General features: G+C 39.0%; 1 protein-coding gene across 1 annotated transcript in view; it reads right to left on the reverse strand.

Moving 5' to 3' along the window:
* PIWIL2 (piwi like RNA-mediated gene silencing 2) overlaps window positions 1-20019 on the reverse strand; it is a 68910-nt gene extending 48891 nt beyond the window's left edge. The window contains exons 1-10 of the mRNA XM_033133401.1: window positions 20003-20019; window positions 18088-18327; window positions 16044-16131; window positions 15767-15905; window positions 15054-15263; window positions 14326-14436; window positions 11990-12107; window positions 11377-11501; window positions 10445-10525; window positions 10023-10136 (exon numbers count right to left, since the gene is read on the reverse strand). Of these exons, the coding sequence (XP_032989292.1) occupies window positions 10023-10136; window positions 10445-10525; window positions 11377-11501; window positions 11990-12107; window positions 14326-14436; window positions 15054-15263; window positions 15767-15905; window positions 16044-16131; window positions 18088-18279 (1178 nt within the window). The 5' untranslated portion in view covers window positions 18280-18327; window positions 20003-20019. The remainder of the gene's footprint in view (window positions 1-10022; window positions 10137-10444; window positions 10526-11376; window positions 11502-11989; window positions 12108-14325; window positions 14437-15053; window positions 15264-15766; window positions 15906-16043; window positions 16132-18087; window positions 18328-20002) is intronic.
* Window positions 20020-22699: the final 2680 nt, after the last annotated feature.

A 22699-nucleotide genomic window follows, 5' to 3' on the forward strand; every position in this document is an offset into this window, starting at 1 on the left:
ATAAGCATTCCACTGAGTGCTAATCAATCAACAACAGTCTCTCCTGAACAGCAACCATGCTTCTACAGATGATGGTGGGCTACTTACCCCTCTGCAAGTCTGCAGTCCTCAAGTACACACTTCTCAAATACTCTCTAAAAGACCAGCAGTCTCTCACTGTAGTAAGTAAGCAGTACATCAGCTTTCTCTTTCTATGAGGCAGAACAGAGGTCTCATCATGTTTTCACTGTTCTGGAGGTCCCACCAAGGTAAGTGTGAAAACTCTTCCTAAGCAACATTCCTGGAGTCTCAGGCCAACAGATGCACTCATTGGGCCCCTTGTGCTGAACTCCATTTGTCCTTCACATATGCTGCCAAGGGAGTCAATCCCAACATCCATCAGAAGTCTGACTAGTTTCATTAGGCTCTAGTTACCGGTTTAATATTGACCTCTTCTATTTTGAACTATATTATTGGGTATAAAATTAGACCCAGGTCTTTAAGCTTTTTGTTTTGAAGGTAATACCATTTGAAAATATTTCTGCCATCAATCTGACTATTCTCCATTTGCTTATTTTGCTTTAATGATTATTTGTCTATATGCCTAAAGTCTTCTTTTATGTGTTTGGTTTTGTCCTGGATTTCCTTGTCTCTGTTACATGCACAAGAGAGCGTTCGATAGGAAATGGATGCAGGCATAAGCCAGATTAAGTCTCAAAACCAAGCCTACCCACTCCTGAGAGATCATGGTTGGAGGTCCATTAAACCAGAGACTAATTTGTAAAAAAGCAATGGCCAAACAACATGGAGGCACTCCTTGTCTTGTCAACTTGTGAAAGAAGGTCACTCTGTTTACTTAGTCCAAATTCCAGGGTCAATGATAGTTGGGTCGCTGATCTTATGACCCCTTCCTATTTGTGGTTGGAACCTGAGATATGGTTCACAAACACACATACTTAGACGACCTTAGTGCTTCTCTTTCTTGTTTGTCATGGGTTTGCCTATGTCAAAGTCTCAACCTCTTCCTGGAAGAATTTCTGCTTCTGCTATAAAGGCATATACTATAATCTTAACTCTTACACTTTCCTTGGTAAATGGGAAAAAAATTACTTACAATGCCCAAAGTGCACATGGAGCATTGTCCAGTACAGATCACATGCTAAGTCATAAAACAAAAACCAATAAATATAAAATGACAAAAATAATACAAAGTAAATCCTCTGACCACAACAGAATAAAATTAGAAATCAGTAACAGAGAGATATTGGGGAAACTCACAAATATGTGTAAATTAAACAAAACACGCTCCTAAATAATCAATGAATCAAACAAAAAAAAAATCACAAGGGAAATTAGAAAATACTTAGGGTTAGATGAAAACAAAGACACAACATACCAAAACACATGGGATACAACTAAAGCAATACTTACAGGGAAATTTATAGCGATAAATGCCTACATTAAATTTTTTTAAATATCTGAAATAAATCTAACATTCTACCTTAAGACATTGGAAAAAGAAGAAAAAACCAAACCTAAAGCAAACAGAAGGAAATATAAATACAACAATAAATTAAACAAAGGACAGAAAAATAGAGAAAATCAATAAAACCAAACATTGGCTTTTTGAAAAGGTCAACAAATTTTTAATTAGACCACCTATGAAAAACAATGAGACTTGGATTACTAAAACAAAGAATGAAAGATGGGATATCACTACTGGGCTTACAGAAATAAACAGGATTATAAGGCAATGCTTTGAACAATAGTATTCCAATTATATAACCTAAATGAAGTGGACAAATTCTAGGAAAGACAGAAATTCCCAAAACTGACCCAGAAGAAACAGAAAATCTGAATAAACCTTTAACAAGGACAGGGTTAGAATTAGTCATTTTAAAACTGCACACAAGAAAAACCCAAGCCCACATGGCTTCACTGTTGAATTTCTACCAAGCATTCCAAGAAAAAATGAATACCAATCCTTCATAAATTCTTCCGAAAAATAGGAGAAGGAAATACTTTCCAAACCTTTCTATAAGGTCAGAATTATGCAGATATCAAAACCTGATAGAGGCATCACAAGTATGGACGAGTATCTCTTACGAACAGACATTAAAATTCTCAACAAAATACAAGCAACCCAAATCCAGCAACATATAAAAATAATTACACAACATGAGCACATAGGATTTATACCAGGAATGCAAGGTTGATTTAACATCCAAAAATCAATTTATAAATCAGATAGTTGTTTTTTTAAAAAAAATGATCACCTCAAAAGATGCAGAAAAAGCAATCGACAAAACCCAATATCCTTCATGACAAAAACACTCATGAAACTAAGAATAGAATGGAACTTTCTCAACTTGATTGAGAGCCTCTCCAAAAACTCCACAGCTAATATCCAACTTAATGGTGCAAGATTGGATACTCTCCCCCTAAGATAAGGAAAGGACAAGGATGTCCACTCTCACCATTTCTTTTCAGCATTTTACTTGAGGTCCTAGCAGGACAGTTCACAAGAAAGAGAAATAAAAGACATCTAGATTGGAAAGGAACAGGTAAAAGTATCTCTATTTGCAGATGACATGATCTTCTATAAAGAAAATCCCAAGAAATCCATGGAAAAAAACTATCAGAACTAATAAATGAGTTCCCAGGGGTTTCAGGACACAAGATCAATACACAAAAATCAATTGTATTTCTACACACTTGCAACAAACAATCCAAAAATAAAGTTTAAAAGAATTCCATTCACAAAAGCATCAAAAAGAATAAAACATTTAGGAATAAATGTGAAACTCATACTCTGAAATGTATAAAACATTGTTGAAAGAAATTAAAGATCTAAACAATAGAAAAAATCTGTGTTCATAGATCATAAGACAAAAACCTGTGTTCACAGATCATAAGACAGTATTGTTAAGATAGCAATACTCTTCAAATTAACCTACAGATTCCACACAGTTTCTCAGAATCCCAACTGGCTTGGTAGAAACTGACAAGCTGATTCTAAAATTCATATGGCGTTGCAAGGGATCTAGAATTGCCAAAACAATCTTGAAAAAGAAAACAATGTTGGAAGAGTCATACTTTTCAATTTCGAAACTTAGGTACAAAACAACATTAACAAGACAGTGTAGCACTGGCTTAAGGATAGTCTTATAGATCAACAAAACAGAATTGAGGGTCCTGAAATAAACCCATGTGTCGGTGATCAACTGATTTTCAACAAGGGTGCCATGATCACTCAATGCAGAAGGAATACTCTTTTCCATAAAGGTGCTAAGATAACAGGACAAGGATGTCCACATGCAAAAGAATGAAGTTGGACTGTTCCCTCAAACAACACACAAAAATTAATTCAAAATGGATCAAAAACCTAAATGCAGGAGCTAAAACTATAAAACTCTTACAAGAAAACATGGGGGTAAATCTTTATGACATAAGAATTTGCGAAGGATTTTTACACGAGCATAAGCGACGAAAGAAAAAAACAGATAAAACAACTTCATCAAAATTAAAAACTTTTGTGTTGCAAAGAACACCATTGAGAAAGTAAACACACAAGAGAGAAAATTTCCAAATCATATATCTGATAAGAGACCTGTACCTTGAAATGCAAGTCAATAATAAAAAGACAAATGACCCAATTTCAAAAGCAGACAAAGGATCTAAATAGACATTTCTTAAAGATATACAAATGGCCAATAAGCACATAAAAATATTTTCAACATCATTAACTATTATTAGGGAAATGCAAATAAAAATCACACTACTTCCCACCCACTTAAGATAGCCAGAATCATAAACACAGATAATAACAAGCGTTGGTGAAGATGTGGACAAATCAGAAACCTCACACACTGCTGGTGGGAATGTAAAATGGTACAGCCTCTTTGGAAAGCAGTTTGGCAGTTGCTCAAACGGTTAAACATAAAGCTACAATATGATCCAGCAATTCCACTCCTAGGTATATACTCAAGAGAAATAAAACGTGTCCACACAAAAACTTGTACATAAATGTTCACAGCTATTAAAATTATTCATAATAGCACAAAACAACCCAAACGTTCATCAACTGATGAATGGATAAACAAAATTAGATATAACCATTCAGTAGAATATCGTTCAGCGATTAAAAAAAAATGGAGTACTGATAATTGTTACAACATGGATGAACCCTGAAAACATGCCAAGTGAAAAATTCATACATATATTACGTTATTCCATTTATATGAAAGGTTTAGAATAGGCCAATCTATAGATAATGAAAGTATATTAGTGATTGCCTAGGAGTGGGGAAGGATGAGGAAATTGGGAAGTGCTATCTAAGGGGTGCAGAGTTTCTTTATGAGATGATGAAAATGTTCTAAAATTGACTGTAGTGATAAATGTACAACTCTGTGAATACCTGTATATTAAGCCATACTTAAGATGAATGAATTGTACAGGGTGTGAACTGTATCTCAATAAAACTGTAAAAAAGAATCATCATGCATACAAGGTATCATCAAACAATACAGTGAATATTTAAATTTTAAAAAATGCATTACAGTAAGACACATTGCCATTAATACCCCTCAAAATATGAAAGTCCTCTTTCACGAGTGTCTCTAGTTGTGCTGTCATGGCTGCCTCCATGTCCTGAATCATTTTAACTTTGGGGAAGAGCCAGAAGTCACACGATGCCTGATCCAGTGAATAAGGTGGATGAGGACACACCGTAATGTTTTTGACAGAAATTGCCATATACCAGAAGCCATGTGTGACACGGAGCATTGTCATGATGGAGAATGATTTATGGCACACATTAAAACACACTATGTCTCACACTATCCATAGCTCACACCTGACTGACTGCACTGAACACATGGAAACTTGTCACACACTGTTATTAAGGTTCGATGCGCCACTTCCCATACTGTCCCTGCCTTTCCGTTTGATGGCACTCAGCAACAGCATTCATTGTAGTTTTTTATCACAATGGAAAGGTTACATGTCACACATTACTTCTCGTACAGCAATTTCTGTCAAATAAAAACAGTACAGTGTGTCCTCATCCACCTTATTCACCGGATCTGGCACCGTGCGACTTCTGGCTCGTCCCCAAAATAAAAATGATTCAGGACATCGAGGCAGCCATGACAGCACAACTAACGACACTCACGAAAGAGGACTTCCAGAACTGCTTCAGAAAGTGGTAAGAATGATGGAATAAGTGTGTTCCAAGGGAGGGAGAGTACTTTGAGGGGGGATTAATGGCAATGTGTCTATTACTGTAATAAATTTTTAAAATTTAAACATTCACTGTATTTGTTGATCACACCTCATATTTATTATCTCACAGTTACTGTGGGTCAGGAATTCGAGTGTGGCTTAGTTGGGTGCCTCTGGTTCAGGGTCTCTCACAATGCTACAAGCAAGGTGTGAGCCAGGGCTGCAGACATCTCAAAGCTCTACTGAAGGATAACCTGGTTCTAACCACATTCAACGGGCTGCTCCACAACATGGCAGCTGGCTTCCCCCAGGGAGAATGACCCAAGAGACAGTAAGACAGAACTCCTGACAGAGCTATAATTTTTTTTTTAAATCTCAACTCAGAAGTGACACCCATAGACACCTAAAGACAAAAATAAACTAGTGGGACTGTATCAAATTAAAAAGCTCCTGCAGGGGTGGCTGGATGGCTCAGTTGGTTAGAATGCGAGCTCTGAAGAACAGGATTGCCAGTTCAATTCCCACATGGGCCACAGAGCTGCACCCTCCACAACTAAAGATTGAAGACAACAAGCTGCCACTGAGCTGCCAGCGGGGTGGCCGGATGGCTCAGTTAATTAGAGCACAGGCTCTCAACAACAAAGTGGCCGATTCAATTCCCACATGGGATGGTGGGCTGTGCCCCCTGCAACTAAAGATTGAAAACAGCTACTGGACTTGGAGCTGAGCTGCGCCTTCCACAATTAGATAGAAAGAACGACTTGGAGCTGATGGGCCCTGGAGAAACACACTGTTGCCCAATAAAAAATAAAAAAAACAAGGAGGAAGGATTTGCCTTACCAATATTAAAATATATTACTAAACCATAAATAGTAATTTTTAAAATTACTATTACCTATACAGCATTTAACAACTAGATGACATTGGGGGAAAAATATGGACAAAAAAAGAAGGGATGAAGCAATGTCAAAATCAAGTTCTGGGCTTGTCCAAAAGGTATAAATAAGGTTAAAAAGATGGAATGATGGTGTAGGAAATGGTTGTTTACTCACCCACAGGATGAAGAAGTGGGAAAATCCAGAAATAAGGTGTACTCAAATAGAGCATTACTATAACAAAACCCAAAGAATTAAACAAGGAAATAGTCTCATTGTGAAAGAATATGTGAATGCGAATAAAGACTTTTTTTTTAAATGGACACTGAGACAATGCTTTTAAACTTCTAAGGCAAAATTATCTCCAACCTAGAATTTTATGCCCAATCAAATGAAGGTAAAATAAAGAGATCTCAAAAATATTTCCTGTTGGGCCGGCCCGGTGGCTCAGGCGGTTGGAGCTCCGTGCTCCTAACTCCGAAGGCTGCCGGTTCGAGTCCCACATGGGCCAGTGGGCTCTCAACCACAAGGTTGCCGGTTCAACTCCTCGAGTCCCGCAGGGGATGGTGGGCTCCGCCCCCTGCAACTAGCAACTGGACCTGGAGCTGAGCTGCGTCCTCCACAACTAAGATTGAAAAGACAACAACTTGACTTGGAAAAAAGTCCTGGAAGTACACACTGTTCCCCAATAAAGTCCTGTCCCCCTTACACACTGTTCCCCAATAAAGTCCTTTAAAAAAAAAAAATTCCTGCAATGTAGCCTTCCTCAGGAAAATACTGGAAGATACACTCTACACCAAAACGAGAGTAAACCAAGAAAGAAGCGGTCAGAGATCCATGCTCCAGATTTGCCCAAGTGGAAAGGAAGTCCTCACTACAATGAAGAGGAATCCCGAGGCGATTGTTACCAGCCAGCCTGGAGAGCACCCAGTGTAAACTGAAGCGCTTCATCCTTTAACAGAGATTTCAAAGAAGATACTGAACTTTGTGGGAATGGGTTATTAAATGAATTACTGAGAACGTAATAGCAACATATGAAATTTAACCTTATTTGGCAAACCTTAGTTGGCTCACTATCTTTTGAGAAATATGTGAACTATTCCTGGGCCATTTCTGATAAGGCTAAAAGCCGCTACATTCTAAAGACCAAGCATTTCTGACCTCCAGGAAAATAACTGCTCTTTTGTGGTTTCCAGTGGTTCGTAATATAAAGGGCACAGGGGAAGAGAGGTAGCAGCACCCCAAGTCTGTAACAGTTGCGAGGGTACAAGGGAAGAAGGACTAAGACACGCAGAGCTCCACACCTGACAGCATGGTCATGCTCTCCAGGCCTGCGTGCTCGGCCACAGCAGCTGGACTAACGCCCAGGATCACAAACACCTCAGGGCTCGTGTGTGTGACACAATGGGGTAATGCCTGACACAGGACTTACTATTTTAGAGAATGGGTGCTCAAAGTTGTATCTAATTTGATTTAGACAACGCAAGAAATATAATTTTGGGGGGGAGAGGAAGGGAGGGTGAAATTAACAATATCTAGCACTGGAATATACAGTGAGGAGAATTTGAAGAATTAGTGGTAAGTACATATACAACTATGTACTTAGAAAATGAAGACAATTTTTATATCTAAGATATACAACTGAGCAGAAAACAAAAATAATCATAGTATGTACTACTTAAACCTAGCTCACCTATATACAGCTTTTGCATAGCCAATAAAACACAACTAAAACTTTTACCTAAATAAAAATTTAATTAAAAATTTCAATAAATGGAAAGACATTCTATATTTGTGAATAGAAAGACTCACTGAACATTCTGCTCAGTCAATGCCAATCAAAATGCCAACTGATTTTTCTTTTTCGCTAAATTACTCAACACATCATGCAAAAAAGTGGGTGGCATTCACTATGAAGATTGAAAATACTAAAAATAGAATTCGTTGACAAATATCAAAACCTAATAAAATTACAATAATTAAAATAGTATCATTTAGTGGTTAGAGGGTAAGGGGGGTGGGAGATGAGGGTAAGGGAGATCAAATATATGGTGATGGAAGGAGAACTGACTATGGGTGGTGAACACACAATGGGATTTATAGATGATGTAATACAGAATTGTACACCTGAAATCTATGTAATTTTACTAACAATTGTCACCCCAATAAATTTAAAACAAAAGTATCAACATTGCTTTTAACCAAAGGATCAAAATGAAATATTCAGAAATAAACCCAAGTATTTTAGAATGACTTAAATCTAAAGAAAAATATTTTCCAATAAATTATCTAATAGTACCAAGACAATCATGATGATCCCAACATCACGTCAAGATAAAACATTGGAAAATATAAAACAAGCAGACCTTTCTAAGCAGAAAAGTGAAGGCAGAAATCATAAAGAAAGAATTAGTGAATTTGAAGACATCTATTTTTATTTGGTATTCTTAAACACTTAATACCTGCTAGAAATAAACTAGGGCTGAATGTACCAAGGGAGAAAAAAAGACATGGCCTGCCACAATCAAGGAGAGAGAGAATAAATCATTACAAATTAACCCAAAAAAGTCTGAGCCATCCCCTGAGCCAACCTCTCTTCTTTCTCACACACCCCCATCCAATCAGGAAACCGAATGAGCACTACTTTCAAAATATATTCAGAGGCCAACTGACCACTTCTCAGCACCTCCACTGCTGCCCTCCTCATTCCTCCACTAAAGTACAGTAGCCTCCTGGTGGGTCTCCCCACTTCCACTCCCTCCTACTAGTCTATTCTCTTAGCAGCAACTGGAGAGATCCTTTCACATTCAAGTCACACCATGGCAATCCTCAGCTACAAAGCCTCCGTTTCACTCAGAGTAAAAGCTAAAATCCTGACAGTAGCCTTACAAAACCTTCTATGCTCAGGTCCTTCATCTGCTCCATCCTTCTACCATTCTGACCTCGCTCTGTTCTAGCCACCCTGGTTTCCCTGCCTCTCCTTGAATGAGCCAGGCAAACTTCAGTCTTAAGGCCTTTACCCTGGCTGTCCCTCTGCCAAGAACTCCTTTCACCCACATCTTCACCTGGCTAACTCTCTCACCTCTTAAGTGCTGGCTCAAATGAGCTTGACCACTCTACTTAAAATGACAGCTCTCCACTCCCACCGTGCCACCCCCGGTATTCCTCATCTCTCCCACCCTGTGTTGTACGTGTTCTTTCTTTCATAGCTCTCACCATTTCTAGTACACGATGCAATTTACTTATCATGCTTTTTATTTATTGTTTATCTCACTTGACTACAATGTAAACTCCATGAGGAAAGGGATCTTTCTTTGTTTTGTTAACTGATATGTCCCAAGACTCTGGTACACAGCTGGAGCTCAAATATACGTGAAGGAATTAATGAATTTATCAGACAAGCAAAGATTTATAAACCTAATAACACCCAGTAGTTGTACCTAGCTCGTGGGAAAATAAACTGAATAAACTTCCAGAGGATAATTTGTCGATATTTAAGTATCTTATTATATTAAATATTTAAAGTTTTTAAAATGTTCAGCCCTTTCATTAAGTAATTCCACTTCTAAGTATATAGCCTAAAAAATTAATCAGAGATGCACTTCATGTAGCCATTACAAATTATACACATCTATCCTTACTACAGTAAATATTTGCTATGGTAACACATTTAACAAAAACTCAGGGTCTGTGTACATTAAACTAAGTCTTCTTAATCAGAGACTTAAATACAATTCCTCCTCAGTAAAGCACAGCAGGTCTCTATAGGCAGATTCCTGCCTTAGCAGAACTTATGGAATGGAGCACAACCATTTAGCATTCTTCATTTGTACTACAATTTAAAAACCAAACAGAACAATAGCTAATCTGTATTTATTATCAGTTATTACTGAGCTTTTCAGAAAACTGTTAGCTTGTTAAAGCTAGATCCCGCCATTCACTCACATAACGTCCAGCACAGAATCATTTCGAATGACTTTATGGGAGACATCAGCTAGCAGGAAGAGACCACCATCTGTCCTCCGGATGCTGACTGCATAGCCTGGCCAGATCTGCAATCTGAAGAGATAGCTGGGCTGTACTTTAGGGTTCTGAAAGAACCACAGACATTGCCATGCTCCCGACTGAAACAACACTTTGAGCACATGCTGCCCCTCCCTAGCAATAATGAGAAAGTGCCAGGAAACAAATTCAATTAAATCAACATCATTGTGAACTTATTAAAAAAACTATGGAAGAAATTTAACTGATAAATTGCATTCACTATCATAAAATACTGCTGAGATTTTTGTCCTAAATATGGTGATTGCAATGAAAAATTTCTTCCCAGAATATTCTAAAATGAGGAAGAGAAAAACACAACTGACCTGTGTTGCTGCAGTACCATAGCATTTGTTGGGTCATAGAAGTTTCTCCCCACAAGCTTCATATCTAGCAGTCTCATTACCCTGAAAAAAAAAGAGCCAGAATGGATTTTCTAGTCAAAGAATAAAAATAAAAAATCAGTTCCATTACTCCTAGCTAAATTTCCTTTGGAAGCCTAAAGGGTCAGAAACATCAGTGCTCTTTGTACAATATAGCTTTTATCATGAGAACACTCTTGCCAAAAGAAAAAGAAAATGTACCACAGCATTTATCTTGGGGTCTATGCAACTTACTGTAGCTTTTCCTACTTACTAGGTGATCAAAAATCAAACGTTTATTTTCCAGGCTCGATTTATATTACTTGCACCATTAACTAAAAAGAATGCAAAAGTGTTAATTTCTAAGTTTGTGACTATCAGTCTGGCATAAAATGTTATGTTTGCTCCAGGCAGTTCAGTTATTACGTAGAAATTAGGTTCTATGTTTCATTAAAAACAGGTGTTTTGGAAATAACATTTTGAAAATAAGGGAGTCTAAAAAATGTTTAAAAAATATGACCAGGCTATATCCAAAAATTCAAGCGAGTGGGGAACTCTTCCAGCAAAAATTTTTACACATTACCTCTTCAAGTAGCCCCATGACCAACACCATTAAATGTGCACTGTAATCATCTGCTTTTCAAGTTCTTGAATGAATCCAAAAGAACCCATCCCCCATCCAACTAACTCAGACCTACTTTCACTTACCCAAATCTGGTCAACCTCTTGAGATAATTTTTGAGTAAGTTAGCTCAGTATCACCCATTTATTTATTAAATGTTTCCAAACTCATCTATATCCACACTGTAGTGCAGTGCCATCCAAGTTTCTCGAAGAGCACTGTTACAAATACAAGACTAAGGTTAAAGAATGTAAGACATCAGCTGTTTTCTCACCGACGGAAAACAACATTGTAGAAGGGAATGCACAAGTCAGAACAAGGCTCCAGGATCTTGGTCAACTGAATCTTAATGCTGATCTCGGCACCATCAGTTTTCCTTTGACTTTTTAACTCGAGAACCTAACAAATAAATACATGCAAATTAAAAAAAAAAAAAAATGACAAGACAACCAAGCCCTAATCTAATCCAACTGTGTCCTGGAACACACTAAAAATATCCTAAACATGTGTTCTATTTCCGCTTCACTTTGCTGCCCACACTGCACAAAATCACAGCAAGACAACCAGGATGTCAGATGGGATTTGGTAAAAGAAACCCAATGGAGAACTAGCAATGGGTCCCTTTGAATTTGAAATCTTAAACCATTCTTTGTCACTGTTGGAGGTCAAAAGCTTCCAACCACTCCTCTTAGGTGAGAAGGGACTTCTTGAAGAACTCAAATGTAAGCTTCTCAGTTTGCCATTGCTTTGTTATGGCAAAATCTGCCTTCCCTCTAAGAACAGGAAAATACAACTCAAATGTTCAGGAAGTCTATGATTTCCCACTACTCAAAGCACCAGAATACTCCTAGGTTTCATCCCAAAATACATTTCTGGTTTGGTCTCACTTGTTGAAGCTTAACAGGCAGATAGAGAATGGATCCATCAAAAGCAGTGACGTTTCCAGTGACAGCTTGATGGTCCTTCAACATGCCAAACCTCATGCTTTTGCACTCCACACTGGGGCTAGAAAATAAAGAGGATTTTATTTGAATTTGTCTCAAACAGCAGTCTTTCTTTACTACAGCTGTGTAATACATTTGTTAGAGAAGCAGTCTCTTGTAACTACTACTCCATCTAGTGGTCACATTAAAACTTCAACTATTTTACCTGACTAGAAAAAGAACTCTGACCTAAGGATACTTATTACAAAAATAAAAACAACCCATAATTCCATCCCCGAAGACCACTGCCTCAGCATGTTAGTATATATTCTTCCAGAGTTTAGACCACAGGGTCAAAAAACTTTTTCTATAAAGGACCAGATAGTAAATATTTTAGGCTTTATGGGCCATATGGTCTTTGCTACAACTATTCAACTCTGTCGATACAGCACAAAAGCACCAAAGACAATATGCAAACCAATGAGCACCGCTATGTTCCAGTAAAACTTTATTATGGAATTTTACTCTAAACTTTTTTCACTCATGACAATTTCAACTTTTTAGTGATTCATTGCCATAAATCTTATAGCTTTGAAAAACTCTAGTAGCTACTTTGTACCATAACTGTCCCATTCCATCACAGTAACACAACCTTGTTCTACAATGGCAAAGTTTAAATAAATCCAAGACTGAAAGAGTCAAGCATGCTCAAGTACATGAATAAAGATTTAAAAAATCTTTATTGGTGGTAATCCAATATAGTTGTCCCCAAAACTAACACTTACATGCTGACAATACATTTCAAAATGTTTCTTCAAAAGAATTTATACACATACATGGTGCTATGCCCTAAACACAGTATTTAAAGATGTCTTTCCAAACTCCCTTCATATATAGTATGTGGAAACTACAGGACAGCCTGTCCACTGTAATCTATTCTTTCAGTATTCTCTCATTGGCCTGGCATGCTCTTCTCATTGTGGCTTCAAAGGTCCAGATCCACAATCTGGGACTTTATAGAATGCATGTCTTCTCCCGGTCAATGCCAACACCTCACACTCTTTGCTCTTTCATTAACACGTCAATCCGTTTCCAGAGGAAGGGTTCCTCCCTCCAATTAATGCTCATCGCCTTCCCCTACATTGCAGAACAGGTTTATTCCCACTACCGCCCCCTCTCCAGGGTTCAATTCCACCCCCTTTTCTGGCTCTTTCTCTTCACCTGTCATGTGTGCTCAGATCTTTCTTACCTCATAGAAACTTTTACAGCAATCCTGTTACCTTCTTTATCATTCCATTTCTCCTTCCCCTTACACACTATTTAAATAAGTGGCCAATTCACTGGCTATCTAATGCTGTCCTTTGTTCTTTTAGTCTAGTTTTTTCCTCCATGACTCTAACAAAGTACTAGAACGTCACTAGAATATGCTCTTGAAAGCATATATTCAACAATGTTTTCTTGTGCCCAAAGTCAAGCACCTCTTCACCATTCAAATGGGCCCTTCCTTTGGTCTTTGTAACCTGTCTTTAGGGTATTTTCCTGCCTAACTGTTCCTTTCTTCTTTCACTCCACTTCCTCTTCCTGTACCAATTAGTAGCTATCCTTCAAAAATTCAGTCTTCCATCTTCCTAATTTCTCCACAGATATTCCAAAATGTTCATTCATGTTCATAACTCCAGCAAATAACCTCTAGCTAATGACTCTCCTGAGATTTTAAGAGAACACAAACTAATATGAATTCTTAATTTTTAAAAAGTATGATTGATCCTAAAGTTATTGATATAATATTAAAGTTATTTTCTCTGATTTTTCACCCTCACATTTAACCCTAGACTGTCACTGGAGAGCCATCAAATATTGGTATGAGATTCATGCAGGGAAGATCCAGGTTTCGTGGGAGGTGCATCTTATACCACTGGGGGAAAGGTAAGGCAAAGAGGAGGGAATTTAAGAAGAGGAATGCAAAATTACAAATAAAAAATAAGTTAAAAGGTCATGAAAGGGATCTATGTAAATACAAAGTCCTGAACTTAAGCTTCGGTAACTTCACAATAAATCCACCTCTAATCTAATGCTTTATAAAACTGCACCTATTAAAATAAAATCTGAATTGGTAATATAGCTAAATACAAAAAAAAATGTTAACCTTAAAATTATTGCAATGATCCAATTTCATGCATTACTGTGGGGGAGAAGGAGAAGTTCATCAGGAATTATACAGAAAAATATTATGATTCCAGGGGAATGATTTCATTATTGCTCTCTAAGTGAACAATACAGAGAAAAAAAGCTGTGAATACCTGAAAGTCACATGATACTGATAAACTGCTTCATTATGACACTGTATTTTGATAAGGTTCAATCCCAAAGATTGAGGTATTCCTTTTAATCCTTGTTTCACAAGAAGCTGTCTGGAAAATAAAAAAACGAAAGCACCCACATACCAAAACCAAAAAAACCAAACAACCCACACCACAAAGGAAGGAAAGGAAAGGAAATGAGAGGAAAGGAAAGGAAGTAATATTTCATACTTTGCTTAGATACATAAAACAAGAATGGAGACATACAAAAGCAAGCTTTAAAGACTAGTAGATAAATGAATAGCTATCTCTAATTAGAGAAGAAAGGTCACCCTATTTGTCCTAGTAATATCACTGGAATAAACTAGGCCAGCTAACTAAGAACATAATTAATTCCATAGAGAAAAATGAATTGCTGCAATACTTTTCCTAAGTGATTGTCTTATCTTCAACATGACAAAAATTGTCTACATATGAACTGGGAAGGAAATGAAGTCATGAGTTCACTCTCTGCTACATAATATCTATATCATTAACCTCATTTTACTTCATCAGGAATTGTCCCATCTCTTTGTCATTTTCCCACGAGCAAAAAAAAACAAAGCAAACAACTCTGCAGTACCTACCACCCACAGAGGGCTCAGACAGCAGAAACAGCATTTACAATACTATGAGAAGGGCTCCTCCCACATCACTACCAAGCAAAGAAGGTCATGCTCCTGACTTACTTTTCCTTGCATTCTGCAGTCCCCAGTGGAAGGCGATCCAGAGAGCACAGTGAGGAAAGGGGAAGAGTTGGCAGTGATGGCTGCTGGGCAGGACCCCGAGAAGGCATGTCGCCGACAGCACCAGGAGCGTTGAACATACCTCTGCCTATACCACGAGCTGCTCTTCCCAACGGTAATACAGATGTATCTGAATTTCCTCTTCCAAGCATTCTGAAATGTTAAAAAGAGGCAAATCAGGACTTTCTTAATCATGCTTCTATCTCTGCCCCCATCTAAATGATTCCCCCAAGTCTACATTCTCTTCCTGGGGGAGTCAGCAAGAGGGACCCAAGCCTTGGGATTCTCTGTCATGTCAACATGATTCACTCACCAACTGCTACTAATATTTACTCTCAGGGCCAACTTCCATGGCAGAATTGAGGTGGGAATTTGACTCACTTAGATTAAAAAATCACTACAGGTTAACTTCTTAAGAGGGCAACTAAAATCGTGAACTGCCCAGTGGAGAACTACTTTCTTACCCTTTTCCAAATATTGATTGGATCAGTAGCTGCTGACTACTCCATTGTTTACTCCATTGACAAGTATCCATTGTTTAATATAAAACCATACATTGTTTGTGAAATAATACCACCTTTTAAAAGTTTTCCTTTGGACTTAAAGGGATATTTCATCTGATTTTGACGGTTTCCTGAGAAGGCACCTTTACCCACCTATTCCAACCAACGGAGGCCTCTGCCATCTTGCTATCCCCAGCTGCCAACAATGACAGATCTGGAGAAGCGGGACGGGGTTCTTCTTTGCCCTTCTGCACCATACTGGTAGACAAGCCTCGGCCTAAAATGCCTCTACCTGAAAGGAAGGATCAAACCCCAGCTATAACTGAGAGTTGAACATGTCATATAGTTATTTTTCTGAAGATAAACTATGCTTTAAGAACAAAGCAATCATACATACCACCATGTTTTCTCAAGTTACTTTTCTACATACCTAAAGGAAGCATTGCCCGTTTTGGAGGGGTCCAGGACACTGTTTCAAGTCCCAGGCCTCGGAACATGGAGACCAAACCCCCAGATTCCTATGAAAGGCAAAAAATCACGTCATTCCAAGACGTAGTTTAAAACCTCAGAAACATTGATGGTGTTCTTAAAGTCTTGGTAAATAATAAAAATCATCTTCTTTAAAGTCTATAAATGTTACAGTAAAGGATAAAAATAGCTCATAAAAATGTTTAAATACAGTTTTTAAGAAACACTAACTACGTCATATGAGGTGTTTTTTTGTTTGTTTTTTTAACAGTACAGAGGTCTTTTATTTTTTTGCACTTATGCCACGAATACATAGGGAACGGGTTCCAATAGCTCTGGCTCCTTTCCATTGGTTCTCACAAAGTGTGCTTCTCTGAATGGGGCAGGCTGGCATTTCAGTTGAACCCAGGTACCTTTCTCTTTGGCTTCCTTTTTTTTCTATTCATTTTCCTTCACCCGTTTCAGGAAGCTATCTCAGCTCTCAGAGTGCTTAATATGTTCAACACAAACATTAATTCTCTTGCCCTTAACTTGTTTGTTTACAACAATGCCAACCGCATGCTGAGTAACACTGTAGACCCTTCCCGTTTTGCCATGGTAACATTTGTGGGGCATTCCTTTTTGAACAGTGCCCATTCCCTTGAGGTCTACAGTATCACCTTTCTTGTAGATTCGCATGTATGTGGCCAAAGGAACAATTCCAGGTTTTCTAAAAGACCTAGGGAACATATAGCGGGTGCCTCTCCCCTTTCCCTTTGTGTTGGTCATTCTGACGAATTACTGGAAGGTGGTAGTCCCAGCCAAAAAGGAGCCATATTAGGTTTTTAAGCATAAATAGTTATAGCCCATGTATAACAGTAAAGTTAATTCTGTTCTGTTCCATTCTGTTATACTGTTATAACAGTATTTTTCTGGTTCATTTCCTGTACACCCACGTGAACCATTATATCCAAGAGGGAACAAGTGTACTGGTTAATATAGTTTCAAAAAAGATGGATCATTTAAGGGTATCAGAGGTTTGGGTGGTTTGTTTGTTTGTTTGTTTTTTAAGCAACCTCCAACAAAACTTGCTACTGTTTTCCTATAGCAGGCTTGAAAGTTTACTGCTGTTACACCAGTTTGAGCTGCCACATATACTCAAGCAATTCATCTGAGTACAAGTATAACATTATTGTCATCAATTTTTTCTTTTCACAGAACATTATATTTGATGCTAGTAACTCTGCTTAAAATTATCATAACTGCATTGTTACATTCTTCCTGCATTTGTTAATTCTATGCTTTGAGATTTATTAATTATAGACAAATGCCATTCTTAAAATTGCTACAAAATTAGATTAAGAAAGCACATACAAGCAGTAACAATAGCTGAAGATCCTCTTTTTTCTTTAAGATTTGGACAAAGAGCCTTCTGAAAGGAACCATTCTTAACAATTATTACCTCACAGGCAAGAGTGGCTATTAATACTATAGAGCCAAATTCAAATGAAAAACCTAAATACTCAGAAGAGAGCAAAATGATGTATCTTTACACCTAACATTTATGTACTGTTTCCCCGAAAATAAGACCTAGTCAAACCATCAGCTCTAATGCGTCTTTTGGAGCAAAAATTAATATAAGACCGGAAGACCCGGTCTTATTTTACTATAATATAGTAAGACCAGGTCTTATATTAATTTTTGCTTCAAAAGACGCATTAGAGCTGATTGTCCGGCTAGGTCTTATTTTCGGGGAAACACGGTATGTATTTATATTTATAGAAGCCAGAGAACAAAGGCATTTACCCAAGTCCATCTAGCATTCATTCTGAGGCATTTCTTCTAGACTCTCAACTCTAGGATCTGAAATATGCAACTACTTGTTAAAGGAAGAAAACAACAACCAAACAAACAGAAAACAACCCTTGTTTTCCTATAGGACTTAAGTTTTCTAAGCACTTTGAAATCCATGATTCCCTCTGATGAGAAGCTGTATGCTGCTCCTATGCGTCCAGACTTGGTCTTACCTTTTGTGCTGGCTCACTCTGTGGGCTTGGTTCCTCTGGCTTTCCAAATATATGGCCTCTGCCTGCAGGTCTGGCCCTGCCCAAAGCTGAGTCCAAAGGTTTAGGAGTTTGTGGCCAAGAGCCTGGCATCCGTACACACTGAGGTGGGTGCCCATGAAAAGGGCCCCTGAAGGGTGGTCGGACGGGATCCATGGAAAGGCTGCAGATGACACGGGTGTCGATCCTGTTCTGGTTAATTACCTGTCAGCGTTTTATAAAGATTAAAGATTCCCAATTGTTTTCCTTTTTCTTCAAGACAGACTCACAAAGCATTTAAAAAAATTTTAAAATAAAACTTACTTTGGGTCAGACCAGGGATACAAGCAGCACCCTATTTCATGTTCACTTCAAAAGCTTCTCTTTAGCTCAGAACAATCTAAACACTCTCCATTAGCAATCCATTAGAGGCCAAGCTGTCCTTGAATTTACCTGTATTTTCTACCCAAACAGCCTCTCAGGCAACTCAGCCCTAGATGTTAACTACCTATCGTAGGAGGAAGCACTTTTTATGCATGACCGTAAGAATGTTCAGTTAATACAGCCATATCATAAAATTACTCTGTCAGTAAATATTGATGGGTTTTGCTTGTTTCTGGCCTTTCTTTCCTTTACCAGAGTCCTAATTTTTTTCCAGTCCGTTGTCACATTATACTGTTCCATCTCCTCCTTGATCTCCTTCGTTACATATCTGTATCTTTATCCAATTCCTTTCTATAAAACTTTTCTTTCTTTTTCTTTTTTTTTTTTTTTTTAAGGAGGGCACAGCTCGTAGTGGCCCATGCGGGGATCGAACTGGCAACGTTGGTGCTATCAGCACCACGCTCTGACCAACTGAGCTAACCGGCCACCCCTCTATGCAACTTTTCAGACTCCACCAGAACTGAGGTCTCCAGGGACAGACCCTTTCTGCTTTGAGCCTACAATACCTGCTGAATCTCAGGTCACACTTAACCCCTTTTTCTCACCAGGTAACGAGGGATGAGGCTCTTCCTGACCTCCAACTCTCAGGTCCACGAGGCCTCTTCAAAATCACTTTATAACCTACAGATTTTAGGGCGCCCTCTTTCAGGGGCTCCCTTCCCTGTCCTGACCCACCCCTGATCTCTGAAGGATCTTTCTTAACTGAAAAGTTAAACGAGCCTCTTCTCAACTTTTACAAACCTGTCCTAAGCATTAGCTACAGAGACATCAGGCCACGCGTACGAAGAAAAGACTGACACACAATTCCTACATCAATGCTACAGGTGGAGGAGGTAGATCAGGATCTGACAGGAAGTTTTAAACTAAACTCTTTTCCACTAAAATGGCAGAAGACGCCTCCCTTCCTCAAAGACTAGAATGGGTCTTTCCTTGAACTGCTTCAACTCCTTTCCAGTTATCGTGGCCTCTCTGTTCACACCCTGCTACCACCACCGGAAGCATCCAGATCAATCAGAACCTAACCGGTACACACTGAGAGGGGCTGCGACACCTACCAGTCACAGGATTTCTGGACTCCTCCCTCCTCTTTCTCCACTGCTCCCTCACCTCCATCGTCGCGTCTATTGATTCGGGCACCTCCTCCAGAAGGCCCTCCCTTTCTGTGGACTGTCACTGTTAATTAGCTCGCAGATAGTCGGCTGACTACAAGGTCCAGCAGGGACGGGTCCCAGGACAGGCCAGACCTACATTCCCCACCTCCAGGAGTGAGCTCTGAGGTGGGGCAACAGGACTGCGGCCTAAGCGGACAGGACGCCCCTGAGGGGAAATCCTCCCCCGGAGAAAAGTACCATTCCCCAAACCGGGAGGTCTCGCCCACCCTTTCAGTCCAAACGACACTCTCGCCCAACCAAAACCCGCGTAAGTCCACCCTCTAGCCCGGCCACCACCTTCCCACCTTTTCGAAGGCTTGCGTCCTCTACACACACAGCCTCAAAATAACGACTTCCGGCCCCACCCGCGACCCAGAGCCCCTTGCGCCTGGGGGGAGGGGAAGGTCTACAGTGGGCGTGGAGGGATCCCGCTAGCCACTGTGAGCTTGAGCAAAAGCCCGGCGGCCTACGAGGGAGCGACGTCGTCCTCCCACAGCCGCTTCGCGTCTACTCACCAGGGCCCGAGTTCTTGCCCGGGTCTGCTGGCCTCAGTAGAACCCAGAGCTCAACGCACCCGCCACGCCCAAGGACCCACATGCTCATACTCCCATTTCTGGTCCTCTCGCGGGGCCTCTGTGCCTGAGCCCATTGGCCAAACGAAGTGCGGGTCACAATATCCAGCCATTTCATTGGCTCACCTGCAAAAAGAGCCTCTCCCTTTCTAGCAGCCTTGCTCTCCAGGGAGGTACGTCCCAAATGGGGCCCTAGAAGTTAGGAGTGAACCTAAGAGTTAAAATGGCCACATTTTTAAGATCCTGACCTGCTTTTGGTGCATAACTACGGTAAACAGATTTAGCCTACATGCTCATGTTGAAATTGACTTGCCCCATACTTCCCTAGAGGATATAGAGATACAGGTGGTGAATAGGAAAGAGTAAGGTTGAGTTTATGTTCAAACTCCTAATTCTGTGATTTCTGCGCTCCACTTTCCTTACATATAAAATAGTAAAACAGCATCCATTGTATGGGTTGTATGGAAATGTACATACATTCATGAGATGCACAAAAAATACTTAGCACAATGAGAAAATTGCCTGCAATAAATGCTATCATTATTTATTGATGCCTGAATCTGTGAGCCAAGAAGAGCTTTCTTCAAACCATAGAAAAGTATTGGTGGTTAATTCTGCAATTACAGAATATTTTCACCCAAGGAAATAAAAATGCCTCCCCCTTTCCCAACCATTTTGGCAAATAACTGCACCCCGCTCCAACCTCAGTTTTTCTGAGGTGGTTGGGGTCAAGCTTCAAGAGGTCTTGGCTTATGCTGTAGAGACATACAAATGCTCTCCATGGAATAAGTCAAGAGAAGCCTTTTCCGAGCTTCAGATATCTTGTACCTTGTTTTAATCCATACATTGAAGGACTCTCCTGTCCTTCCCAAATCAGAATAGAGTTTGAAAATTATTAAAGCAGGAGGATTTTCAAAGCAAGAATCTATTGGCAGGATACCACTTAGCTCTTTGTAGATGTTATTCGTTTAACATTATATTATAACATTGTATAAGTTCTTTACCCCATAACCTTGCTATCTTACAATGTATGTTATAAAGCATATAGGCAGAATTATTCTGTTGCCCTTGCAAACATTTAGTAACAAGTGCACTCAAAAACAGTTATACAAATTGTTCTGTAAACTCAATTAAGTCCCAGCTTCCTGTCTTTATAGGTACTCTTATAAAACCCTTCATAAAAGATTAATCCCATACTCAGGAAGTAATATTTTAGGGCCAGGGTTCAGCAGATCTTCACAATAGCAATCCTCAAATAATTTTCTGAAGACGTCAGTTTTGTAATCTAAACCAGAACACCATTACAAAGAGTATACACATTGATTTCCCTAGATTTCTATAATAGGTGGCCTCTGTACAGTATTTATAGCCAATCCATACATCATGAATACTATTTATTTCACCAAAGGAAAATCTACACAGTGTCAGTGTTAATTAGAGATAAAGATGGTTGAAGTTCTCTAAAATGTGGACATCTTAAAATCTTGCAACAGATAATCAACCTGTACTGGAGTTTATTTTCCCCAATCAGGGCACGTCATATGTTAATTAACCATCGCTAGGATATTGATTAAAAATGGTACACACATATCATGCTGTTTAAACTATTTAAAATTAAATTACAGACGACAGTTTCATAACACTAAATTCTGTCTACTTGGCCCTGCCAGGCTTTAAAACTCGGTGAGGATGGCCCTGTAACTATACACAGTCCGGATTTCCCAGGCAACCATGACATCAAATATTTTTGCCCTTGGTCCCCATAAGTACTTCCATTCTGACCACGTATCCTGATTTTGTTGCTGTTGTTGTTGTTGTTGTTGTTCAGAAGATAAGGTCACCAGCTACCACAGCAAGATTAAAAGCAGAAAATTACATTATTTGTGTGGCCTAAAAACTACAGGGAGGGTTTGATTAGAAGTGGACCTATATCTGTGGTACCTCTGGGTTCCAGGCAAGGGAAACACAGATCCTCCCAAGAGAAATATACCCTCAACCTGATCCCCAAAGCTCCCACATTAAAAGTGTCAATAAATATGAGCTCACAAGAAAAAATTAATCACAAAACAGATTAGTTTCAATAAAAACAAGACAAACAACCCAATCAAAAAAATGGGCAAAGATATGAACTGATCTTTCAACAAAGAAGATATGCAAATGGTTATTAAGCAAATGAAAATGTGTTTAATACCATTAGTCACTAGGGAAATGCAAATAAAAACCATAGTGAGATATCACTTCACGTGCACTAGAATGGCTATAATAAAAAAGACAGGTAATAACTGTGATGGTTAATTTTATGTGTCAACTTGACTGGGCCACAGGGTACCCAGATATATGAACAAACATTATTCTGAGTGTTTCTGGGAAGGTGTTTTGAATGAGATTAACATTTGAATCCGGGAGACTGAGTAAAGAAGATTGCCATTC

The sequence above is a fragment of the Rhinolophus ferrumequinum genome, chromosome 18, assembly GCF_004115265.2.
Source record: "Rhinolophus ferrumequinum isolate MPI-CBG mRhiFer1 chromosome 18, mRhiFer1_v1.p, whole genome shotgun sequence".
NCBI lineage: Eukaryota > Metazoa > Chordata > Mammalia > Chiroptera > Rhinolophidae > Rhinolophus > Rhinolophus ferrumequinum.